Raw genomic sequence first — 21430 nt, 5'->3', positions numbered from 1 at the left:
TTCATTGCTCTCATTCCTAAGAAACACGGGGCTTCGACTTTTGAGAATTTTTGTCCAATAAGCCTGGTTAGTAGCATGTATAAGATTATTGCTAAGGTCCTTGCCAACCGGGTGTTGGAGCATATTATTTCCAAGTCTCAGAACACATTTATTCGGGGGAGACAAATTTATGATTCGGTACTTATTACAAATGAGTACTTGGACCACAGACTTTGGGAGGGAGGCTCAGGTGTTCTTTGCAAGTTTGACATGGAGAAGACGTACGATCATGTGAACTAAGAATTTCTCTTATACCTACTTGAGAGGTGTGGTTTTGGGGTTAGGTGGATTTCATGGATGCGTCATTGTATTTCCTCGACCCGATTCTCAATTCTAGTCAATGGCACACCTGCTGGTTTTCTTGATATTTCACTGGGATTGTGGCAGGGAGATCCTCTATCTCCACTTTTATTTGTTATAGTTATGGAGGCTCTAAGTATGATGGTGCAGGCTGCTGTTGGTGGAGGGTTTTTAGCTGGTTTTCAAGTGGGCAATGGCTCTGGTGGCCCTACTATCATCTCACATCTTCTTTTTGCAGATGATACTTTAGTCTTTTGTGAAGTGGATAATAGCCAAATTCAAACTCTACGAGTGTTATTACTTTGCTTCGAAGCAGTGTCCAAGGCTCAAGGTGAATCTGGGCAAGTATGAGATGGTTCCTGTGGATGCATTTCCTAATATCCTCAGTTTAGCAAGCCTTCTGGAATGTAATGTGTCTTCTTTCCCAATGAAATATTTGGGCTTTTCGTTGGAAGCAACTTTTAAAAATAGAGCTATTTGGAATGGAGTGGTGGAGAAGATAGAGAAAATGTTGGCTGGTTGGAAACGAGTGTATTTATCAAAAGAGGATCATCTCACTCTTATTAAGAGTACTCTCACTAACCTCCACACATACTTTTTATCTTTATTTTCTATGCCTGCAGAGGTGGTGAATAGGATGGAGAAACTATTTAAGGCGTTCTTATGGGAAGGCATGGGGGAAGAGAAGATTTTTTATCTGGTTAGATGGAAAACAGTTTGTGCCTCAGTTGTGAATAGGGGATTGGAAGTGTGTAACTTGAGAATTTTTAATAAAGCTCTATTGGGAAAATGACTTTGGAGATGTCACTTGAAGGAGGGATCATTGTGGAAGGAAATTATTAACGCTAGATATGGTGTCGCTAGGGGTGGTTGGTGTTCCAACGAAGTGAGAGGGGGTATGATGCAGGTTTATGGAAGTTTATAAGGAAGGGGTGGCCATGCTTTGCAAATCAAATCCGTTTTGTAATTGGCGAGGGCAATCGAATAAGTTTTTGGCGAGACATGTGGTGTGGAGATCAAACTTTGGAAAGGGTTTTTCCAGATCTATATCGTATTGCAGTTAACAAGGAGGCATTAGTGGCAGATGTACGGTTATTTTCTCATGGCTTGTATCAGTGGAGCATTCTCTTTAGTAGGGATTTTCATGACTGAGAATTATCTATTGTTGTAGAATTTTTCAACTCATTATATTCTACAAGGACCCCTATAGCACAGCGAGATCGATTGAAATGGAGGTCTAATAATCATAAGTTATGCACAGTGAATGCGCATTATAACATCTTGACAACACAATATTATACTCCGTTTCCCTAGAAGAATATTTGGAGGTCTCGTGTGCTTTCTAAAGTAGCCTTTTTTGTTTGCAGTGCTGCCCTTAGGAAGATCTTGACCACAGACAACTTAAGGAAGAGAGGATGTGTAGTCATTGATTTGTGCTATATGTATAAAAAGAATGGAGAATCGGTGGACCATCTCTTACTACGCTGTGAAGTAACAAGGGTGTTGGAGGAAGATGCAAGGCTGTCATCAAGTGGCAGTGGTGTGGAAGATGATTCATTTTTGCATCATGTGGTGTATTTGGACGGAAAGAAATGTGCGCTGCTTTGAAGATAAGGAATGCACATTGGTTGAGTTGAAGAATTTTTTGTTCCACACTTTATTGTCTTGGCTTTCCGCCATTGTATTGCAAGAGGCAATGTTCATGATTTATTGTCTTTAATTTATCACATGTAGAATGTATTCAGATGTTCTTCTGTATACTTCATATATACATGGACTATACCTATTTCATTCATATATATAATATTTATCTCTTACATATAAAAAAGAAAAATTTAAAATTTTGAATTTTAGTCTTAAGCGCTTAATTAGATATGTGCTCAACCTTGTGAAGTAAAATCTAGGCGGTAAGCCATTTGTCTATTCCTTTTTATATTTCCCTTTCTTTGAATCTGTATAGAACCAGAGAAACGATAGAGTTCTGCACATTTTTACCCTTCTCTCTCTCTCTCAAGGGCTTTTGCTTGAAGATTTTGATGGCCTTGTAGTGAGGGAGGGCCTCATTTGGACAATTTGTTCTCCATCTACTCCCATTTTCTTAGCATAAAGCGCAGCCTCAAAGAAGCGTTTCACTGCATCATCAACATACTCTGTCCCTTGCTTGACATTCATGTCTTTCCCTATCTTTTCTGGGTAACTTGTGAGGGTGCTATCTCCTTTTAGGACTGCCGCCAGCTGCAATAGCTCTTGCTGGAATTCACTAAGCTTGGCATTTTCATTAGCCTCAGCATTCCTGACCTTGACAGGAGTAGGCAGTTGCTCTATTCAAATAGCATAACAGAACATTGTGTTAGAGAAATTCTGGGTTTCTTTTTTGGTTTTTTCCCATACATTATATAGTCTTCTCTAATTGGTTCTGAAAATAGGGGCAAGTGTGACTAACCAGGGCAATCTGTTCTGGGTTCAGTCCTTTTTTGGACAATACCTTCAAAGGTACCAGCCCATTGATCCCTCTTGGTTAGAAAGGGAGAGGAAAGGTTGAAAAGCTTCCTCACTGTTGCTGGAATGGATGAGTGTTCATATTCTGACGTCGGAAAAGGTGATCCATTGGGCCCATGAACAACTGTAACATCATCATCAATCATCACAAGTTATACAAACTAGCAAACAAAATACAAGTTCAAAAAGGAAAGAAATAATCAGTTGGTGTTGGCCAAGGAGAGGTGCAAACTTGGCTTTAAGTTGTTAAGCTTGCAGAGTAAGGCTTGTTTTGGTTAAAAAAACAGAACCCTAGGAATCTGACTAGGTTTTCACACTATGCATATTGACAACAGGAAGAAAAACGAAAAAAAAGTAGCCCCCCTTCCACCTTCGGGTACCAGCTTCTGTAATAAAAAACAGCTTCGATGTGACTTTTGCTTTTTTTGAAAGCAAGACATAAAGGCAACCAAGCGAAGATATTTGAGTCAGATTAGGACAAGAAAGGTGCTAAGAGGATAGGACCAGAAAATGATAATTCTGGGAGAAAATTATTAATCCCTAACTAAGGGTACGTACCTGTCTGTAGTTCATACCGATATTTTTAAGTACGAAAATGAAAATGAAAATGAAAATGTTAGTATAGTTACTCAAACTTACACTCAATCAATCTTATCGATCATAAATTTTAATTTTTTTTATTAATTTTTTTTACTTAATAGTTAAAAAATAATTATTATTAAAATTATATTTTTTTATTAAAAATATTAAAAAATAATTTTAAAAAATAAAAAAAATTTATAACTAGCATGTTCCAAAAAATATTATTCATCATTTCTAAGCTACATACTATATATAATTTTTTATTTTTTTATTTTTTTATCTCTTATCAAATATGTAGTGTATGAATGATGAGTATAATAATTCAATTAGTTTAAAAATAATAAAATTATAAAAATAAAAATAAAAAATAAATATAATATATGAAATGATGAGTACAAAGTTCTACAAGGCAAATGGGATCCGGCTTGCCTCTGTTAGAAAAATAACAGGACATCTCCTGTTGGAAAAAGGGATTTAGACTAAATGCATGAATATCTGTTTATTTTGTAAGAAAATGTCATTCTTTTAGTGATAATCCTTAAAAACATGATAAACATCCCATTACTTTTAAAGATCAATATCAATTATCAAAGCAATTAATTAAATTATTAAAATTAATCTTTCTTCCTTCTGAGTTTTTAAAACACACAAGTACATATATATATATATATATAATTAGAGTAATATTTATATACTTACTGCAATAAAAGAATGTTTTGAAGCATTCATTAATTTTGAGGAGAGAAAGATGGTGATAAGAACCGAGTACATACCAGTGGCCTTTTCGATCCAAGGCGAGACCACGATGGTAGGGACCCTGACCCCCAATCGATCAAACTTGAAGTAAAACGGCTCCGGTCCGACTATTCCGTCCGGGCTCGGAACCCCGCGCACCGGCGTAGGCACATGATCGTAAAAGCCGCCATGCTCGTCGTACGTGATCACCAAGAGCGTCTGGTTCCACTGCGGGCTCGCCCGCAGCGTCTCGTACACTTCCTTCAAGAACACCTGCCCCTGATACACATCGTGCGACGGGTGGTCGTCGTTGGCCGGTGCCACTTTGAGGTCGAAGTAACGCTGCTCCAACACGACGTAGCCCGGGAGCTTCCCGGCCTTGGCGTCTTTCTTGAACGACAAGTCGTACGGGTGGAAGTTGTCCAGGTACTTAAGCTTCCTTAGGTTCCTGTAAAACAGAGTGGTGGGGACGTTTTGGAAGTATATTCCGAAGGATATTCCGGCGTCATCGAGATCCTGGAAGATGGTTCTTTGTGGGTAGCCTTTTGCCAGAAGCGCCGCAACGTTGCTGGTTGCTCCTGCTGAAGTCCCCGAGTGCACGTAAAGCCGGTTTGGCTGTGTTGAACTCGGCATGGAAGCAAACCATCTGTTTTGAATAAATAAATTCTCGGCGTGAAACATATGATAATTCAGAGATAAGATTAACTCAGATTCAAAATTAATATCAACTCATCTCGTTATTTTAATTTTTTAAAATTTTTATATAAAATATAATAAATAATTAAACATTTTTAAATTTTAAAATAATAATAATATTTTTTCTAATAATATTTTTTTTAATAATATTTTATTTACTTTATTTAAAACCATTTCAATTTATCTCAGAACTCAAACGTGACTTAAAATAAGCTAAAAAATAAATAAATTCTCTCATATATAGGATCAATTTTTCTAAATTTTTAGAACAAAATGGATATGAAAGAAATTATGGCAATAATTCTCAAAAAATAAATATTTAATCAAAATGATCAATCATATTATAAATTGTTTTTTGGCATGGGTAAAAAAATTAGATCCTTGTGTGTGTATGTTCCTAATTCTTTCAAATCCTAATTAAAATGCATCACCTTCACAGCAGTTTTGATTAATTTCTATCATTGAATTTCCCAGAAATGAAGAGCAAGAAAATCGAGTAGTAATAAGTTCTGATTGGTGGGGAAGTATGGCCGACCGACATGGATGGTGCTCATGATGAAAGAAACAGGATCAGTTTTCGAAGCTTGAAAGCTGTGCTATTTATGACATGTTTTAAGGCACGTATAATAATCTATGGGAAATAATTACACTATAATAATCTACTTTAATAATTGAAAAGTAGATCAAATCACGTCAGCAACAGTTCTCATAATCTATACCTGTCGAACACCGCAAATTCAGAGACGAGAGCTTTGTACACAGGAACCATGTCGGGGAGAAAGCCATTCATGACACTCCGAGACATGTTGGTAGCGTTGTCCATTGAGTAGGCCTGCTGAGCAAAGCCGTTCATGGGAGCAGGGTCGGCGGAGGTGTCATTGGACCCAAAGATTTGTTCACGAATGGCCTGGAAGGAGTGGCCAGGATCTGGGTCTACGTAGTGTGACTGGTTGTCGAAGAAGATGCGCTTCGAGTTGGGGTCCGTGACGGAGAGAGCGTTCCATTCAGAGCCGTCCACGCCATTGATTTGGGGGTTGAGCTTCTTCATCCAGCCCAGCATGTGGTCGAAGGACCGATTCTCCATCACGAGCACGACGATGGTTTTGATCGGACTCGCATGAGTTTGGTTATGGCGGAGCAAGACCAGGAAGATGAAGAGCATACAGAAGAACTCTTTGACGGCCATTGTTGGCGAAGCTGATCTCATCCTGAAGTCGATGAAGAGAGAGAAATCTACAGAGAGAGAGAGTATAGCCTACAGGTGTCTGGTTATAGCGAAGCACGAGGGAAAGCTCGTGAGCATCTGTTGTGGCGCCTGTGAGCTGCTGCAGTAGCAGCTTATAAAGGCGACTTCGACGGTGAAATCCTGTTCGTCCACGCAGCCCGCAGGCTCACGAGACGTGGGGACATGCCCTTTTTTGGTCGCGATTTTATTGTTGTCGCGATTCCGTGACAGCGATGGCATTTATTGTCACCATTTACAAACTTGCGTGTGAGATTGAGGGCTGATATATTTTAGTTTTAAAATCTGATTATAATTTATAAATATCAGATTAATAAATTAAATGTATCTATTAATTATGCTGATCATGATCCTACCATCTAAGTTGGATTCTGATCTGTTAATTTATTTATTTTTAAATATTTTATTTTTATCACATAATATATATATATAATTTTTGAATATATTTATATCTTAAACTATTTAAGACCTAAATATAGGAAGTTTGGATTTTTTAGTTTATTTTTAAAGAAATGATAGTTGCAGTCGTGAGTGGGCAAACAACGTGCAATCGTTTTGAAAAAAAAAAATGAATAAATACGAGACCCACATGAAAAAAAAAAAATTAATTGTGGACCTCATTCTTTTTTAAAGCGACTACACGGCGTTTGCGCATTTCACGATTGCATGTAGCATTACTTTTATTTTTATGGTCTCGATTTTACGACTTGAGATTAATAATGTGGAATTGATGGAATCCTTGGGATTTTTCAGCTAAAGCATTTAAAAAAAAAAAAATTTAAAATGGTGTAATTTTCAATTATTATATAATAAGTTCATGAAAAATCAAGTTTGTTCTATACCTAATAAATTATAACAATATGAATCGTTTTAAATTAGAAAAATTATATTTGCAAGTTAGTATATGTAGATTACATACTTTTCACACTACGGACATAATAAGAATTTGATATTCTTAATTTGTAAGAAGATATTTAATTTTAAACTTTTCCTTATAATCCAAATCCTATAATGTTAGAGATATAAAATAGGTATTTTCACACTGATTTGTTGATTTGTGAATGAAATAATTCTTTAAATTAAGAAATTAGAATATTTATTATTTGTGAGGAATGTGTAATGGTGTCAAATAAAAGTTTAAATAATTAAAAATAAAATAAAATGAATGTTTAGTGCATGGAAAACACTTCTTCCACCAAGAATGTCCACCAACTTTTTGTACCCATTTATTATTATTTTTACTTAACTATAAGTATTTGTAATTATTTTTTAATGAATTTGTGATTTTTTTAAATGTTTAAGCCTTTAAGGGGTTTAAAAAATATTTGAAAAAGAAAATTACACATTTGGTGAGGACTTTCGGTGGCTTCCCTCGATAGGACTTTGGGGCATGGGATAGACATAAAATTTTCATCTCGTCTAATTTTATCATTATAATTTTTTTACACTCTCGCACAAAATATAATGAACATTTCAACTTTTTTAAATTTCAAAACAATAATAATATTTAAAAATAATATTTTAAACTTTCATCTGAAATAAGAAATTTTCATCTCACTTTCCAAACCAAGTGCCCTAAGTACACTTTAAAGAACCTATATGACTAGCTAGGACATTTGGGACCCCAATCACAATGCTTTCTACAAAGGGCATCCTCAACATTTATATCAGTTTTACAATATCATAATACACCCATTAATATATATTTTTTCTTTAAAAAAAAAGCCAAGAAAAGTGATTGATATGTTCTTTGGTTTATAATGTGAAAGTTTGGGTATAACTTAATTAAACAACTCTCAACCCCCATACTCCAAGTTAAGATTATATATAAACAAAGAAAGATCATCTCTAATTCTCTGCTCAAATTAGATGATTAAATTTTAAAAATGTAAATAGATTATATATGATTAATACGGTCCACATAAGATTTTTTAACGTTGTCTATTTCTCTTTGTATCATTTAATTCTATCAAAGCGATGAAATAAGATTTGATATAATATATCGACATTTTTTTCTCTCTTTGTCGCTTGGAAGTCCAACTTTCAATGAGACCCAATCTGTTATCTTTTTTTTTTTCTTTTTTGTTTCCAATAAAAGCAATCTCACAAACTGATGTCATTTTATGTGATTCGTCAGACTGTAAAATTATTTTTATTATAAAGTAGATCTAATAGATCAGATGAATGCACGTTAGTTTGTAGGATTATTTTGTATAATTCTTTTATAGATGTAGCAGTTCTCATGTACATAACCTACTCATTAAAAATTGTAAGCATCATTTTACAAAATACATGCATTTTTCAATGCCTGGTCTCTCTAAAACGCTTTGAAGAGAAATTAAAGATGAACGGTAGAAAAAAATAAGGGGAAATAAAGGTAGATTGCGACCTTAATTCTATGCCGGTAATCACCACTAGAAAGTCAATTTTGAATGTCAACGTCAACAAAAATGAAAGGCACATGTTTCCCTTAAGGAATGCCGACTGCGACCATTTCTATTTATATATATATATATATATATATATATATATATTTATATTAAAGATGCAGCAGCTCTCTGATTGGGATCCCAACTCGATCCAAGCCGCGGCCTTCAGCTTCCAAAATAATGAATGATCTGCACTGCACTCTGTTTTCTTCGTGTTCAGACGAGGTTGGATTCACACCTAATTTTAAAATGGAGGGTTTTTAAGATTAATAGACTAACTTGACAGCTTTGTTCCATGCACTACTTGAATAATATTTTTTATAATTAAAGCTATACTCACTTGTATATTCAGATCAACCAATGTGATATATATATATATATATCTGCGCCTTGCGCTATAACTTAAAAGTGGCTATGCAGATACTGTTCATTACTGTTGATGTTACTGTTCATCAACAGTAATGAACAGTGCAGAGTTTTTTTTTTTTTTTTACAATTTGTTTATTGCAGCTTTATTCTTGGTTCATCAGCAATGAACGGTGTAAAGTTTTTTTTTTTCGCGTATTTTTTTTTCATGAATGTTTATATTGCTCTGCTTTTCTGCTTTTAGATTTTTTTGTATTTATCTAAAAGAGTAAAACTCATTAATGCAGCCGAATCTTTGGCACTTTATGAGCCAATTGTTGTAATTGTTATTTATAATTCTTGAATTTTTAGTGATTATAGTAGAATTTGTAAAAGCAAGTATATATAATTGAATTGATTGGATCAAATTTGTGTGATAAGTATTTTTTAGATTTTTATTTAAGTTATTTAGACTTTTATAGAGTAATACTAAAAGTGATATATCATTTTTAATCTTCAGATTTAATCTACCGGTAGAAGTTTAAATATTGATTTAAACTAACATAAAATAGATAATTAAAATATAAATATTCTATCATACACTTAAAATTTACACTTAAAATTAACTTCAATTTAAAGTAACATCAACAGTAATGAACAGTGTAGAGTTTTTTTTTTTTTTTTTTTTTTTACAATTGTTTATATTACCTTTATTACCGTTCATCAACAATAATGAACAGTGTAAAGTTTTTTTTTTTTTTTTCGCATATTTTTTTCCGCAAATGTTTATATTATCTCTTTCTCTTTAAATAGATTTTTTTTTGTATTTATCTAAAGAGTAAAATAAATTATTACTTCTGTCAAATGCTTGCTTTATAGTCGAATTGTTATGTAATTGTTATTTATAATTCTTGAATTTTTAGTGATTATATTAGAATTTGTAAAAACAAGTATATATAATTGAATTGATTGGATCAAATTTGTGTGATAAGTATTTTTTAGATTTTTATTTAAGTTATTTAGAATTTTATAGAGTAATACTAAAAGTGATATATCATTTTTAATCTTCAGATTTAATCTAACGGTAGAAGTTTAAATATTGATTTAAACTAACATAAAATAGATAATTAAAATATAAATATTCTATCATACACTTAAAATTAACTTCAATTTATATATATATATATTTGTCGATATCTTAAAAGAGGCTATCCTATTACTGTTAATCAACAGTAATGAATAGTAAATAAGCTGTGTGGTTTTTTTTTTCGCATATTCATATACTGTTCATTACTGTTATGAACAGTAAAGAGGTTTTTTTTTTTTTTTTCATGTTTGTTTTGTTTTTTTGTTTCTTTTTAGGTTCGTCTGTGTGAATGTCAATGTGCGACGTAATACCACAATTATGCGTGGGGAATGAAAGAGAGAGAGAAATGAAAGGTGGGGAAAAATATTGATTTATAGGTTTTAAATTACAACTCTTCATCTTTAATTTTCAGATTTAATCTAACGATAGAAGTTTAAATATTGATTTAAAATAACATAAAATAGATAATTAAAATACTAATTTTTTATCATTAAATAAATAATAAAATTTTACTGTACATTTTTAAGAAAAAAAATTATCTAATTAATTTGAATTTTTAATATAATTTAAATTTCATAATAAATGATGAACATAAATAAATAATAATTTTATTTTTATACATTAAAATATTTTAATATTCAAAGTTATATTTTATTTTTTTTTTTAATTTGATAGATGTGGCAAACGTGCTTTGCACGTTTATCACCACTAGTATATATACACACACGTATATATAGTTTAATTGGTTCATATATGCATTAGTGGTATCTAAAATATACCATTTACTCCCAATAGGTATATACCAGTATTTTTTAACGGGTATATTCTATGTCTTTTAAGATTTAATTAAAGATGACAATACGTGACACGACACAAAATTAGTAAGTTCGGATTTTATGTTAATGGATTTAAGTCAAAATAAGTTGACCCGTTAAAGCACGATTTTTAAACGGGTCAACCTGTTTAACCCTAAATGCGTCAAATCATTCCGTTTTGACCCGTTTTAGATTTTATTTGAAAATCACAATTTTATTATTGTTAAGTTATAATATTAATATTTCTAAGTATATTTATGTTTTTATTGTTGGAATTGTAATTATAGACCTATGTTTATATTTGTTATTATTGTGTTTGTAATATTGGTTTTATTATGTTTTAAAATTTGAAAAATATTGATATTTTTTTGTCAATAAGTAGTCTTATTTTTTTTTTAAATATTATGGCTACTAATAAATACAGATTTTAACTTTTATGTAAAATTATATTAATCAGATTAAATGGATTATGTGTGTTAGTTCGACTCATTGACATGAAACAGGTTTAAATTAGTCATGTTGTGTTGATATATTTTTAATTAATTATTATACGGGTCAAAATGGCTGACACGACATGACTCGTTATTTAAAAGAGTCGGGTTATGATTTGAAAGTTTGACATGTTCAGCTTAACGGATTGGGTTTGGGTTGAGCTATATAATCGAATGTTTATGATTTGACATGGCACGAACACCAATTGTCACCCCTAAATTTAACCTTCAATATTGTGCCACTATGTTCCCAAATTGTATATGCTTTTTGCTTTATATTTTTTAATCAAACTTGGCGCCTATGCTTATATATTTAAGTGATTCAAAATTTACTTAAAACTTTATCTATTTATATATAAAAGAATTTTTTTTTTTTCATCTTTAATTTTGTCATCGTATCATGCTTTTAATTTACTTTTATTTCAAACACTTTAGCTATGAAATTATTTATAATATGATAACTTAACATATTGCTTAAAAGTAGCTGTCAACCATGATTCGTTTTTACCAAACACACCATCTTTTTCAACGAAATGTGTCATTTTCTCGTGTTTTTCCCCCTTTTTCAACCCCACTTCGGAGTTTTCCCATGAAATTGGAGCAAATCTGGTTTCCCATTCAAATTTCTATTCAACGAAAGGGTACGACGTTTCTTGCTGACTCGATCTGATTATAGAGAGTTGAAGATGTCCTAAAGACGTCCAAACCATGTTTTGAAACCGAAACCAATCAGTCATAACTTCTTTCCTCATGCATTTTCTTCTTTCACTGGTCTAACTAATATCAGACGGATAATTGACATTGCAACCATTTTCCTACTGATTTTTCATTGCAAATTTTTGGAAGAAAATGAAAATTAGACAGTAATCTTGCTGTGAGATGTATTTATTAGGTAACATTATATAACCAATAGCTGCTATTAAACTCAAATTGCAACATTGGAAAGCAAGGTCAAAACATTCATACACCAATTTCTTAGAAATTGAGGCAATTGAAACTAGAGATAAATAAGCCAAATCCGAAATCCAACATAGTATGTGTATATTCCACAGATTATTTCATCATAAAAAAGTTCGAGTCGAGCCCGACTTTTCAGAACCAAAATGCTATTGCATATTGCCTATCACATACTCGCCCATGCATTCTAATAATAACTCAAAAGAGAGCATAATAAAAACATAACAAAAGTCTTTGATCCAGAGGCAACGACCCTACACTTGTACTCACACCCCCAAATACTATCTTCACGATGTCTTTATATCATATCACACTGTCCAACTTGCTGATACCCCAGATCACAACCAGCGACCTTCCCAACTGGAGCTCCTCTCAGCTTCGTAGCAAAGAACTCGTCGAGTAGCATTATATAATTTTATCTGCCACCAGCCTCTAAGACCATATCAGCAATTTCGACAGCTAGACTCTCTAACAGTTGAGTTAAATGGGGGAGCACATCTTTATTCCACCAATTGTCTAAGACATAAGGCCCAAAACCAACAGATGATCTTATTAACACGTTTTACCCATCCCATGTAGCCAGACAAGGCATTTACTTCTCACGAACTTCAAATCATAGAAGATGTTTCCATATTTCTCTTCCTCCAGGCTGGTGTGCTTGACCAAATCTGTAACAAGAGAACAAAATCAAAGTGCAGATAATACAACAAACCCCGTAACATAGAAAATTGAAGAAAAGCAATGAATCCAGAGGAAATACACTATCAGTTCAAGTAAAAGAAATGCCGAGTGAAATTACTATCAGGTATTTATACACCAGACGGTGGACAGCGGATGACAGAGGGAAGAGATAAAGGCGCCTTTCAGTGTCATACAGTAGGAAAACAGGTCGTCATCCATACCAGTCAGTGCTGACTATGTGTAATATTGCCAGAGAAGAAAGACGCTCAAGTTGGCTGAACTATTGTATATATCTCAACAAAGAAACGTCTTCACATTAAACTCAGTCCTAAATGAATGAAAACCGATTATTTTGGTTGTTTTTAACTGAAATTTAATTTCTTGCTTCCATCAACAGGGTATGAGATTCAGAGTGGAAAGCTTTGAACCAGACAAAGTGAACCCAACAAAAAACCATAGTAAGGTACTGCAAGTCACAGGAAAAGCTAATCTACGTGTATCGAAGTTATATAACTAATTATACTAAATAATAACCGGCTCAATGGTTAAGTCACTTGTTCTCGTTTGAAAAAATCCTGACCATAGATAACCTGAAGATAAGTCGGATTTTCTTTTTATTGATTGGTGTTGTATATGTAAAAAAGTGGTGAAACTGCAGACCACTTGTTATTTCATTGAGAGATGGCCAGGGCCATATGGGATGATATTTTCGGCAGGACCAGACTTGACTTGGTAATGCCCAAGAAGTTGGTGGATCCACTTGCCAGCTGGAGAGGTCTTCAGGGTAATCCCCAAATTACAGCTGTGCAGAAGAAGGTTCCCTTGTGCCTTATGCGGAGCATTTTGTTTGAGAGGAACAAGTTGAGCTTTGAAGATCAGGAATACTCTTTAAAAGAACTCACAATTATTTTTCAGTACCTTTATGGGCTACTGTTATTGATTTCAGTGGTGTTAGCTTCCATGAATTTCTTGTATCTATTTCTAGCTCCCAACTCTTAACTAGGGTAACCAAAATCCTACAACAACCCCCCCCCCAAAAAGAAAAAAAAAAATCATTCACACACAGTGCTTGTAATTACTAATTAAATACTCACTCGTGTAGTAGCAAGCGCCTGCAATAAAGCCAATGCCACCCAGGCTCCAACACTAATTCAACATTGACAAGGCTACAAAGTTGGAGTTTAAATTTGGTAGCAAAAGGATGCAGTACATTCACCAGAATCATTCCCAAGGACCTGGGGAATGGTAGTTTGTCAGATCAGAACAAGTTTCTAATTACAATTATTGTAATAACAAAAGAAACAACACAACTAATAATACAAGCAGTAAAAATATACTAATTGCAACTTCAAGTACAGAGAACTTGGCCTTACCGCATATACGCTCGTGCAGACATCACACGAAGGAACGACCTGTCCAGAGGGACTGTCCTTGATACTGCTCAGGCAGTGGAATAAAGTGCTGATTTCCATTGATGAGTTGATGCTGTTGCTGTAACTGCTGTTCATGGTATTGATTTGGATGTTCAAGTGTCTGGTCTTCTTGCCAGCCTTTTTGTCTTTCCACTGGGAATGGCATAGTTGGAACTTGTTTTCCAGGAAATGGAAAGCTGACAGTCCCACTTGAGCCATTGCTGATACCAATGTGTTGGGGGTTTGAATAGGATGGGTAATTCATGGAACCATTTGTCCCACCGCCTTTGGTTGATGATGGCAACTGATATCCATCCAACCAGCTATAATCATCCATTATTGGAATCTCACTCGCTAATTCTGAACTAGACGCAGGCTCATTCACTTGTTTAGAGTAAACAGGGCTAAAACCAGGTGGAGGCCCAAGGTGCCTAACAGGCCGACTAACTGGACTTTTTTTCATACCTGCAGGCAATGCTGATGATGTTTTCAAAGCAAAGTTATCAGAAATAGCCCCAGAATATGCAAAAGCATCCATTTTGGATATCCCAGCTTCCGGAGCTTTTGTGTGACTGTATGGCATACCGCCAGTAGCACTGACAGCTTGCTGGATGGAAGCTGAAAGGACAGGAGTAAATATGCCAATATCTTGATGCTCAGATTTCATTAGATTTCCATTCTCCAGAAACCTTAGACCTTTCAAGCTGTTAGCAAGAAGAGCTTCCTCTTCCATTGACCACTTTGAAGCATAAGATTGAATCGGTTGGAGATGCGGGGGAACCATATTACCAACAGATGCAGGCACTTGTGAACCCACCTCAAGAGCAATCTGCTGCCGGAGATTACCTAGAGGGGCTGAAACAGAACTGCCAAGAAATTTCACACCTGCAGAAGCATTTAGACCAGGCTCCAGGCCCTCATACGGGGCCCATTCCAAACCAATCACATCAGTTCGCCTCTCAGCCACTGTAGGCTTAAAAACTATTACTTCATCATCCTCTTCCCCTCCCATGTGTAGCACAGGATTTGGCTGTAGAACGTCCAAATGTTTTGTTTTCTCAGTCTGTTTTTCATACATTATACCATCTGTGGGAGGCATGCTTGCATAGGTCGTAGCAAACATGCAATCATCTGAGATTTGGGGCTCAACACTGATAACAAATTTCTTGACCTTCGAATCAAAACGCATTGGTTCTTGATTGACTCTAACAACATTTGCTAGAGCTTTCCCCGCTGCTAGAATCCTTCTAACACGGGCCTTTTTTTCCTTATTGCCATCACCTCCAAAGGAGTGCTTCCTCGAAAAATCCAAAATGGTTTGTGCAGGAAGTAGCGGCAAGAATCCTCTTAACTCAAAGTCCTCCCACAAAGCAAGTCGGTTCTCAGTGTCACCTTCTTCATACCTGCTTATGTTATTAAAGCAAGTCACACCATCATCATCATCAATGGACATCGGCTCATTCAACAAGAGCTTATTCAAGAAAGATATGCAATTGTTCCAAAATCTTGATCTAACAGTTTCCTGTTTTTCATCTGTATCATTGCCCGTCAAAACATCTGGGAAACATGCCAACCATTCAACAAATACCAGAATTCCAGGTAAGAGATAACTTGAAGAAGGATCATGCAGATGCACACATCTCTCCAATATGTGTCCCATCAACTCAAAAACTGCATTAAATGCATTCTGAAGTAGAACAGCACGCTGTACAATTTCTGAATATGTCTGACCTTCAGTCTCCCTTCTCACATTATGAACTGTGTATACAAGAATGGAGACAAGTCTAACAATGAGAAGTCCATTCTCAAGAGCATCAGCACCAAAATTCAGCTCTTCCTGTGGCCCAGAAGACAGGAGCTCACGTAAACCACTGCTGACCAAATAGAGAACTTCTGCAAATGTCTCCAGGCTAGAAATATAAAGACAAAAAACCACGGAAAGGGGGAGGGGTGAGAAGGGGAGAGAGTCAGTACACAATGCTTGGTCAAGATATAACCAAATTTAGTAAGGGTTCCAGGTAAAATACCTTGTACGTGTGAAAAGAATGCCGTTTAGACGAACAAATCGAATACAAAAGGATTTATATGTCTCAGGCACGGTGGATGTTCTCTCCTTTACCTGGCTGCCTTCTGAGTTGGTATCTTTTGGTGCAGGTTTCACATCCCCTTTCCCTCTTACCTTGCCAGTCATTCGCACAGGTGACTCCTTGATTGCAGAAGCTTTTACATCCTCTGGTAGTTGAGAGTAACTTTGCCGATTCTGCCAGGAATGAAAGGGAAAAAGAAAGAGAAGCATATATTAAGCCAGATACTTTTTTTTTTTTATAGGTAAACGATTATATTATATTAATACGAATAGGCAAAGCCCGAGTACACAGGTAGTATACAAGAGATTACACCTACTTAGGGGGAATAAATACAAAAAAGAAAAGCATGAAGATTGAGGCCATTGAAATCTACAGCTTTGGCCCAAAGAAAGAGAGTTCTAATAAACAGCTTTAAGCCAGTTACTAAAGGAGATTTCTTATGGGATCAAAGCTCATGACTCGAGACAGAAGCATAAAAATACAAATAGCTTTTATTCTGGCAAAAATATAACTAAACATCATTTGCTTGAGAGTACAGTGGGGTCAACTTCAGTGAATGTCGTCAAACAATTCATTTAACCATCAGCGAACAGTATTTCAGCAGCAATAACAATTCTGCTGGTTATTTTATTTCATGCAAGGACATCCAAAAAATATTCAGACAGGGAATGGACTTTGATTAATTAGCACTGCAACAGAAGCATATTCTCCAAACCTAATAGATTACTTCTAATTAACTTTTTCATTTAGAAGTTCAGAAGCAGTGATGCTGAAAGATCACATTCACATCGTTCAAACAATCAGGTTATATCATACTCTAGTGTCATATCTGATGAAAATGGATCTTATCTGGTGTTAAAACGATCCATGTAGCCAACCCCATTTAGTTAAGATTAAGCCTCTCTTTGAGTTGACTTGAGTTGTATTTTAACTCAGACTATCTAATATCAAGTTTTAGAATGAGTGGCTTGCCTTTAAATCAAGAAAGTGAATTAGATTCCAAACCCATAAGCATGCTCATAGTTATCTAACTGATGTTATGCGGTTCACCTGTTAAAGAACTTCCAACTGAAAACAACAATAGCCTAGTTTCCACTCTTACTCAAAATGCAGTAAGCCTTCAGACTTTCAATATAAGAGAAGCATGTAACATACAAATTCAGTTTAGTAATCTAGAAACTAATGAATGAGATGAAGGATGCACAAGGGCTACCTGTTAACTCCTCAAACCAAACAAATACTTAACAGAAAAATAATGATGCTGATAATAAAACAACACAGAAGGATAAAACTCTAGACATGCTATAACATTTTTGCAAAACAGCCACAACTCAGGTAAATAATATATATTTTATAAACCAATCAGTTCAAACAGTATACCTTCTCAAATGCAACAATCAAATTATCCCTCGCGGTTGAAAAGGGACTATCTACTGCCAGACTCCGAAAATATCGATACACAGCCACCAGCTCATCCCCCGAATATGAAGCCAAGATAGCAAGCTGTCACAAAGATCAGAGAATGTCACGATGAAAGATCAAGATCACAATAAAACATACAAATATGGCCTAAACAGGGAATATATTAGGATCAAAATTTTTTTACAAGATATACCTATAAAAAAATAGTTCTTTTACAAGATAGATAAATTTTATTAATAAGAAGGGAGTTATCACTGTATACAAGGAGCATATATTATTCACTCAGCCAGCAAAAGAGAAAAGTGCTATAAAGTCCTGAAAAATGCAATTAGAATAAATAGTAGCAGAGTGTTAATAAAGGGGAAAACCTGATGATGGGGATTCCCACTTGATGGCCAAAGAGATGCAGCTTGCAAGTAGTAACTTGACGCTGCCGTATACTCCCGGCTTTTGGAATCACCCTCCCCATATAATCCTTTATAACGAGCAAGGTCACCCAAGTATATCAAACAACGATGACAAGATATCAGACCTTTTTTCATTTCAGCAGATTTCTTCCCATCTTTCTCTGTAATAATTCGATTATCTGAATCCTCAGAGAAATAACCCAGTGGAAGGCCATACTTAGCTCGGATTTTTAATATGAACTCATGGTAAAACCCAGTTGCTTCTGAAAGAAAATTTTTAAATTGGAGTCTTATTTTTGTAATTCGATCAGGTCGAGCAGGGCCTTTCACACCTTGAGATGCGTTTGGGCCTACAGACGTTAGAGCAGCACTGAAATGTCCTCTCAACTCCTCAATTCGCCTGTAATGTAACTGCCATAGAGCATATTCAATGCTGTGCTGCTCAGAGAAAGCATGATCCTCAAGAAGTATCGCTTCATAATTCTCACGCATCTGTTGCCAAGCGTTTGGATCAGATGGGATGCGTGCCTGGGCTGACCTCCGACGCCTATTCTCAAGCTCTATGTTCTGCATAAAGTACAAATATTATCTTCTTCAAGGAAAGATAAATTGTGCAAACAGAGAAAGAGAGAGAGAGAGAGAGAGAGAGTTCTGTACACCGAAAATCCAGCAATATTCTTACCAGCACAAATTAGTTAAGGATTGAAAAGATAATCCAAGTCCCATACCCAAAACAGAAAAACCTCAAGTTTAATGAGGGAAAAAGGAGATACCTTCTCATAAAGGCGTTGGACACGCTCCCTAGATGAAGGAGCAGACATTTTATCCATCTGTTCAATCATCATCCATTTAATATGCTTGCCCAACTTCAAACAGGATTAATCAGCAGAAGATCTACAAAAACACACATTAATTTGAAAACCCAAGCAAAAAGATAACACACTCACTAGTATCTAGATTGCAAGTTGATATTCTTGCTGAGAGCACACCTCTAGACCATGAGTTTTTTCTGTGCATTGATCCTTCTAAAGCCAAAATAACAGACACACTCGTACGGCAATAACAAAGCCATATATGTAAAAACCAGCCAAAGGACTCTTGTAGCAGCATGAATGCATGACCAAAACAGCACCACAGATTTTTGCTCGTTTATTCTCAACCCAATAACCCCCGTGATAAAAAAAAATTAAAGATAAAAATCAAAAAAGATAAAACCCCACATTTAGCATGAGAGGTAACCTCTCAACCTGCAAATATCTTCATCCGGCATTTTGCACAAACCCACCGGGCTGCCGATACAATGTTGGGAAAGAAAAGAAACATAAATAGAAACTCCTAGAATTCATAATTTTTTGTTACCAGAACCTGGATAGGATGATTCTGATACCCATAAATAATACAGAACATAAATTACGACCTCCAACCCTGATAAGATAACCTCGCTTTTCCTTAAGTTAATTTTATAGGCATCTAAACGCAAAGATAAGTAGGAAAATAATTCCATAAATACAAGAAACGCTCGTTGATTAAAAAGTCGAAGATTTTCCCCCAAAAAATACATAATAAGAAAATAAAAATGAAAGGAAGAGAAATAACCCAGATCCGATGCGGCCAAAAATTATGAGAGAATTGGATCAATCAGGTCGAAATTTTCAAAGAAATAACAAAATTATCAAAATCCAAAACAATAAGAAAAAAAAAAAAAAACAGAATAAATAAGTACAGACCTCGAGAATCGGATCCACCGCGCGTGGTATGTCGATCAAAGCATCTTGTAGTGAAGAAAAATAGGAAAATCTTTGTTAGGGTTTGGCTTCTGTGGGAGAGAGACAAATCTAATTTTAGGTACAAAGCAATAGGGGGGGGATGAGGTTTGGAGTTTTGAGTCTTGACGAGAGATTCTACCCAGTTTCTTCTCTCATTTCTGTCATATGCCGGAGACGACGCCGTTTCTTCTGGCCGTCTTTTCCATTTTCCTAATCCCTTTTAGATTTTCCCTTTTTTTTTTTAGGTGCCATCACTTTCTTATTTTTTATATTGGAAATTCTTGATCTTGTGCCGTTGGGAGTCATTAATATCTTCTTCTTTCTTTTTCAATATGAATTGAATTTTATTTAATGTTCCTTAATTTTCGAAACTCAAATTCTCAACAGAACTTGAGAATCTCAAATGAGATAAAGATAGAAACCGAAAAAAAAAATTATAAAAATAGAAATACTTTTTTAGGGATAAAATTAATGAATATCCTTGTAAAAAAAAATAGGATTTATTTTTTTCAATTGAATCTTGGGAACCACAAATATTTCTCTCTCTCTCTCTCTCTCTCTCTCTCTCTATATATATATATATATATTTAACCTAATATTACCAAATTTAAACCAAACTCATATTTACTTATCCATTTTTTTTTCTTCAATAAACTTTTTAGTGAACTTATTTAACCAATTAGATTTATTTATTCTTCGTTTAAGTTTTAAAACTTAAAATACAAAAAGGAAGATGGAGATTTATGGGATGAGCAATTATACCCAACGTGACGAGCGTAATAAATGAGGAATGATCTGTGACGTGTCATGATTATCTTGAAAACAGTAACGTTAAAACCCAATGCACGCCCAACATTGCCTCATTTGTTTTTTGAGATTAGATTAGATTAAAGTTAAAAAGTTGAATAAAATATTGTTAGAGTATATTTTTTAATATTATTTTTGTTTTGAGATTTGAAAAAGTTGAATTATTTATTTTATTTTATATTAAAAATTAGAAAAATTATAATAATTAGATGAAATATTTTTTCAAAACAAACGAGGCAATGCATCTAACGAAATGACCTACATTAAATGCATCATCAATCAAGTGTTAGAAAGCTTCCAATACAAAATACAGCCAATCTACTATAATAACTCTTGGGAAGACATAAAACTCTCTAGACACTTAGAGGATTATTCACTTATAGCGCTTCTAAAGTAGTCATCGAAGGCATCTCCTACTTAAATCACCCAATGTCTTTTTCCTTGCTTGTAGGTTCTAAGGGGAAGAGGTTACCATGGTTTAAATTGTCTCAATAGAATTTATAATGCTTATTATTATTTTTATAATATTTTAGACACTTAATATCATAACATCAAATGAATTTTCAAATAAAAACTTTGAAAACACCTACATTTACAGATTATATGAGAAAAACAATTATGAAACAATGA

At 34.5% G+C, this 21430-nt stretch overlaps 2 protein-coding genes across 3 annotated transcripts; both read right to left on the bottom strand.

Moving 5' to 3' along the window:
* Positions 1-2184: 2184 nt before the first annotated feature.
* Positions 2185-6161, bottom strand: LOC108994653 (non-specific phospholipase C2). The gene is made up of 4 exons (XM_018969951.2): positions 5571-6161; positions 4194-4801; positions 2783-2962; positions 2185-2660 (listed from the first exon to the last, which is right to left on the bottom strand). Exons 1-4 carry the CDS (start codon positions 6056-6058, stop codon positions 2350-2352), a joined length of 1587 nt encoding a protein of 528 aa, XP_018825496.1. The 5' UTR covers positions 6059-6161; the 3' UTR covers positions 2185-2349.
* Positions 6162-12232: 6071 nt separating this feature from the next.
* On the bottom strand, positions 12233-20210 carry LOC108999490 (protein SMG7-like). Of its 2 annotated transcripts, none has more exons than XM_035684978.1 (8): positions 19955-20210; positions 19001-19121; positions 18189-18794; positions 17779-17901; positions 16339-16571; positions 14273-16221; positions 13994-14134; positions 12233-12886 (listed from the first exon to the last, which is right to left on the bottom strand). In XM_035684978.1, the coding sequence occupies exons 2-6, from the start codon at positions 19070-19072 to the stop codon at positions 14295-14297; spliced, it is 2961 nt and encodes a 986-aa protein (XP_035540871.1). In that variant the 5' UTR covers positions 19073-19121; positions 19955-20210; the 3' UTR covers positions 12233-12886; positions 13994-14134; positions 14273-14294. The 2 variants fall into 2 exon arrangements, with proteins under 2 accessions (XP_035540871.1, XP_035540872.1); XM_035684979.1 differs by having other exon boundaries at positions 19001-19057.
* Between the last annotated feature and the right edge of the window lie 1220 nt (positions 20211-21430).

Source organism: Juglans regia, chromosome 14 (assembly GCF_001411555.2).
Source record: "Juglans regia cultivar Chandler chromosome 14, Walnut 2.0, whole genome shotgun sequence".
NCBI classification, from domain to species: Eukaryota; Viridiplantae; Streptophyta; class Magnoliopsida; order Fagales; family Juglandaceae; genus Juglans; species Juglans regia.
This window is presented reverse-complemented; position numbering and strand designations above follow the sequence as displayed.